The following is a 5103-nucleotide window of genomic DNA, read 5'->3' as shown; positions in this document are numbered from 1 at the left end:
CATCCTATAAAGGCATTTTTCCAGTCTCTGGTATTCCTATGAAACTGCCATCAAGGTAGTTTTTTTTTTTTTTAAGTGAAAAAAAAGAAAGAAAGATTTTACATTTTAATACTAGATCTCTGCATTTTGCTAGTAGCTTGAGAGTTACACTAGAGTCTGGGAGACCCAGGTTCAAATCTACACTGTGTTATAGAAGCTCACAGGGTGACCCTTGGCCAGTCACTTGCTCTCAGCCTAACCCACCTTACAAGGCTACGGCTATGAGGCTAAAATGGAAGAGACAAGAGGAATGTTGTCAACTCATTAGAGAGAAAAATAGAATATAAAGACCTAAATAATATAAATGTGTGCTATGATGGCCATTAGGTATACCAATGCTTGACTACTGAGTTTGGCCATCTGTGAGATCAGCATATATGTTGTAAATCTCACTTTTAACCAAAAATCTGCTGGCACACAGCTTGACAGCTTCAAACATAACAAAAATTGGCTATCTGTACATTATCTCACTTGAATAATTAAAATATCAGCGTCTGATTCATATGCCATATGAGACACTAAGACAAGTTAGGGGAGGCACTGGTGAATCGTTATCTTCCCTGCTGTATTCTTGTCAGGGCTAGCCCTAGACTGCTTGAAACCCTAGGCAAGACTAATTTCCGGTATGCCCCCCTAGCACTGATAAAATCATCAAGTCACATAGGGAGCACCCAATTCAATGCCCCCAGAAGGCCTGCACCCTAGTCAATCATCTAGTTTGCCTAGTGGGAAGGCTGGCCCTGATTCCTGTTTCACTCCAGCTTTGTACAATTAGGCTGCATTCTACCATAGTGGCCATTCATCTTTCAGCTTTTTAGGCACACAGATTCAGGTTAATCTTTAATAGCAGTTCAGCAGCAAAAAATGCTCCACACCTATAGCTGTAGTGTCCCTTTCCTATCACTCAGGCTACAAGCCTGAATGCACTTACTTACAGTATGGTCCTAAGCAGTGTTAAAATGCTATTAAGACTATTGACTTCAATAGACCTAGAAAGGTGTAATCCTGACATAGAATGCCACTGTTAGCTTGCTTCCTTTAAGTAACTAGCTAATTGTGTGGAACACTGAAGTTTTATGTTTTGGTCCAGTGCCAAAAAAAAAATAGCCTCTAGTAAGGATATCACATTTGTGGATTCACCAATTCCTTTAATGCCTTAAAAAAACCCCTTCTGTTTCTTATATATTAATTTTCATTTTTCACACTGCACACACCATGTTTATTACCATTTCAAAAAAGAAATGATGTGAATGTTGGTTTATTTGAAGGACTATAATGGTATTTCAGTTTTTCTCTTGGAGAGAGGAAGACAACGCATGTCGTCCAGTGTATTTTATCAAAAGCTTTTTTGTGTCCCAGTGGGAGGTCAGCAATTTAATTGACTTGCTTATTATTTAAAGCAATCAAATTAATGACTAGCCTAAGATAATCAGAGCCTCGCCTACCTTGTACACATCTTACCTGGACTATGTGTACCAAAGCTTTAAAAACCTTTTGAAGTCTGTTATGGTGAAAAACAATTAATATCTTAGCACAGATTCATCAAAGAAGCAGGTCAAAAATTTGCACACTATATATGGGCTGTGCCAGGTTTTGAAATCATGGTGATAAAGGCATCATATAACAATATTGGCAATGGACCACACAAAAAAACTCATTATACAATTGACACAAGGGTTTTATAACATTCATTAGGCAACCAGTCTGGTTCTAGAGCTTTGCTATTATTCATGTTCATTGTCGCTGCCTTAGTTTTCTCCATGTGCAAAGGTTCAGCAAAAAGCAAATTAAAGAGTATTCGGCCATTAGTTCATATTTAACCCTTTGCAGTTCCCAGTAAAGATCTGGTGTAGGTGATATAGCAAATTGACTTAACAGGTATTTCAGTCTATCTTTCAAAATTGTTTCTTTCCTTTCTTGAAGCTTCTTTTTATGAAAGGTATATAAAATGATTTTTCCTCTAATAAAAGATTTACAAGCACTCCATTCAATAGAATGAGTGCTAATTGTTCCATAACTCAGCCATCATCTGAATTTAAAAGTCTCATCATTAGAAAGAGAAATATTACAATGCCATAAATCAGGTGGTCTAACCCAGTCTGGAAACTGAAGGGCGAATGATGAGCCTTTGTACACTGGCTCATTTTGACTTAGTTTGGTTCTTTAATCGTAAAAAAGTTTCTGACTCATGGAAGAGGAAGGGTAGTTGGCCTTCAAGCCCATGATGGCTCTTAACAGGCCTCCTTCGAGTTGGTTCCTTAGCTTGAGAAACATTTAATCAACTCTTCATATTTCACTACACTGAAAAGAAGTTGACTGCAACAGCAAAGATTCTCTCAGGGCCTCCTTCCAACCTCCAGACTCAACCTTATAACCATACCTTTGTATGGGCAATCATGTGACTCACCAATCTCCATGGGTCTCCCATGCGACCAGTGCCCCATGAATGCTGCCTCAATACTCTATATTGTACAAAAATATAATAAAGCTCAAACACTTAAGATTTGGGCTTCTCATTTAGAAAGACAGCATTAGGAGATGGAAGAACAGCAGGTGAGAAGATGGTAGTTGACTCTTTCCATACTTCATTCTCATGGATCAAATAGAGCCGGGGTGGGTTCCTGGAAGGTAGAGTCCAAGCAAAGGAGACCAAATCATGCATCCAGTCCAAAAGTTCAGAGCCAAGAGGCCATTACATAGGGGTTGTCCAAGAGGTATAGTCAAGCAGTCCAAGGGTTACAAACAGGAGTCAAGGAGAGCCAAAGGCCATAGTCAGAAGCCAGTCCAAAGGTCACACAAGCTAGGCAGGATCTGAGGCTGTGGTCAATAATAGAATAACTTGTTAATTCTGCACCTAACAACCTCCCATAGCTGGTTTTTATAGGCATGTACCTAAGGATCAAATATTCAGCCAGCTTCTCAGGAGTAATTCTGCAACTTCTCAAGCAGTTGGCATCAGACCAGGAGATGAGCACTCTGTAGTCTCTCCTGTAGTTCTGCTTGTAGTCTCTGTCTGCGGCGCTAAAAATGTGTGGGTGATACTAGAGGGCTGGGAACTATCAACTTAGTTTAACCTGTTGACTCAGGACTGGAGTCTGTCAGTGGCTCTGCACCAGCTGTTGGCTATGAATCTTGACCAGCCTGAAGTTTGTCTTCCTTCTTGCTGGCTTCTGCTGACTCAGAGCTGGCTACATGTGGCTCCTCTTCTCCTGCAGAGTCTTCACTGAGCCCTGGCTGACCCATAGCATGCAGTTTCTGTGGCCCTAATAACCTTGGGTGTTGTACAGTAGTGGTGTAAAGATTAGAGTAAGATCTTGGAGACCTATGCTAAAATCCTCCCTCTGCCATGGAAGCTGGGAAGGGGGACCTTGGGTCCATCACAAACTCTCAGTCTAACCTACCTGACAGGATTGTTATTGCAAGAATAAAATGGAGAGGGGAGAAATATGTTGCCAGTATCCTTGAGTCCCCATAAGGGATGAAAATGAGGTGTAAGTATTCTAAGGCATAAGAAATAGTGTCAATGAAAATATTGCCATGCAGCCATACATTGCCATACATATATACAATTGAGGAGAACTTTATATGGTTAGTGATTCAAATTATGCACATCTACATGATTAGTGATCAAATGTCTTATAAATTCAAATTATGTATGAAGTGGCAGACATGCAAAACATTTTTTAATGTCTCTACTGCCTAAACTCAGTTTGGTACTGGTGGCTGAGCAGATTGCATATATAGAACAAATAATATCATATACAATGCATTTCTTGAATTCTTTTATTTCCCAACAGCAAATTCAACCGAAAATTAATCTATCAATCACCACAAACTTCATTCTACTTGGATTTGGTGATCTCCAAGAACTACAAGCCCTCCTTTTTTCGGTTTTCCTTGGAATCTATATACTTGCTGTGGCTGGAAATCTCATTATCTTTGCTCTGATTGTCACTGATGTGCACCTGCATACCCCCATGTATTTCTTTCTAGGGAACCTATCTTGCTTGGAGATCTGCTATATATCAACCATCCTTTCCAGATTGCTCTTCAGTCTGCTGACTGGGGATAAAACCATCTCTCTTCATGGCTGCATTATGCAATACTTCTTCTTTGGTACTTTGGCATCTGCAGAATGTTATCTTTTGGCTGTGATGTCATATGATCGTTATTTAGCCATATGCAAACCACTGAGATACACATCTCTCATGAATGGCAGGATCTGCCTTGGACTGATTACCATATCTTGGATGAGTGGTCTGCTAAGTAACACCATCATCACATCCCTGTTGTTGAAGCTGTCATTTTGTGGTCCCAATGAAATTGAACACTTCTTTTGTGACCTAGCCCCCATGTTAAAACTTTCATGCACAAATACCAACCTGGTGGAACTTACAGTGTTCATTCTGGCCACCATGGACACCATACCTCCATTTCTCCTTACCCTGATCTCATACATATGTATTATCATCAACATCCTCCAAATGAAGACCACAACCTTCAAACAGAAGGCCTTCTCCACTTGTTCCTCCCATCTCCTTGTAGTGACACTTTTCTATGGGTCTCTAATTTGTGTCTATTTAATTCCTGAAACTAACACACTGATGGGGCTTCATAAAACCTTCTCCCTATTTTATACCATCTTTACACCCATGCTCAACCCCATTATATATAGTCTGAGAAATAAGGATGTAAAGGTAGCCTTGTATAGAACTATTAGCAAAGTTGTCAGTGTGGTCCCATTTCCTTAGCTGTTGTAGTAGTCATTATTGTGTGTTTGCTGAATTAACAAAAATACAAATATATCCTTACAAAACATTTCAATATGAATGATATTGTACTTTCAGTTCCATAGAGTCAGCAGTATGTAAAACATCAGGTTGTGGTCACCATTATACATGGGAACACACAATTGATGTTACAGTGCTCTCATATGTTTGTATTATCATCAGGAATCTGCATATGTACTTTTTGCTCCACATTTGGGATAAGCATTATTGAACACATATGCCCTTGAGCAGAACATCAGAATTTACTGCAAGAGGCCTCATTAACATCTTTAAG

At 39.6% G+C, this 5103-nt stretch overlaps 1 protein-coding gene across 1 annotated transcript; it reads left to right on the top strand.

Moving 5' to 3' along the window:
• The first annotated feature begins 2577 nt into the window (after window positions 1-2577).
• On the top strand, window positions 2578-4790 carry LOC132583592 (olfactory receptor 5AP2-like). The gene is made up of 2 exons (XM_060255215.1): window positions 2578-2592; window positions 3837-4790. The coding sequence occupies exons 1-2, from the start codon at window positions 2578-2580 to the stop codon at window positions 4788-4790; spliced, it is 969 nt and encodes a 322-aa protein (XP_060111198.1).
• Window positions 4791-5103: the final 313 nt, after the last annotated feature.

This window comes from Heteronotia binoei, chromosome 15 (genome assembly GCF_032191835.1).
Source record: "Heteronotia binoei isolate CCM8104 ecotype False Entrance Well chromosome 15, APGP_CSIRO_Hbin_v1, whole genome shotgun sequence".
Taxonomy (NCBI): Eukaryota; Metazoa; Chordata; class Lepidosauria; order Squamata; family Gekkonidae; genus Heteronotia; species Heteronotia binoei.
This window is presented reverse-complemented; position numbering and strand designations above follow the sequence as displayed.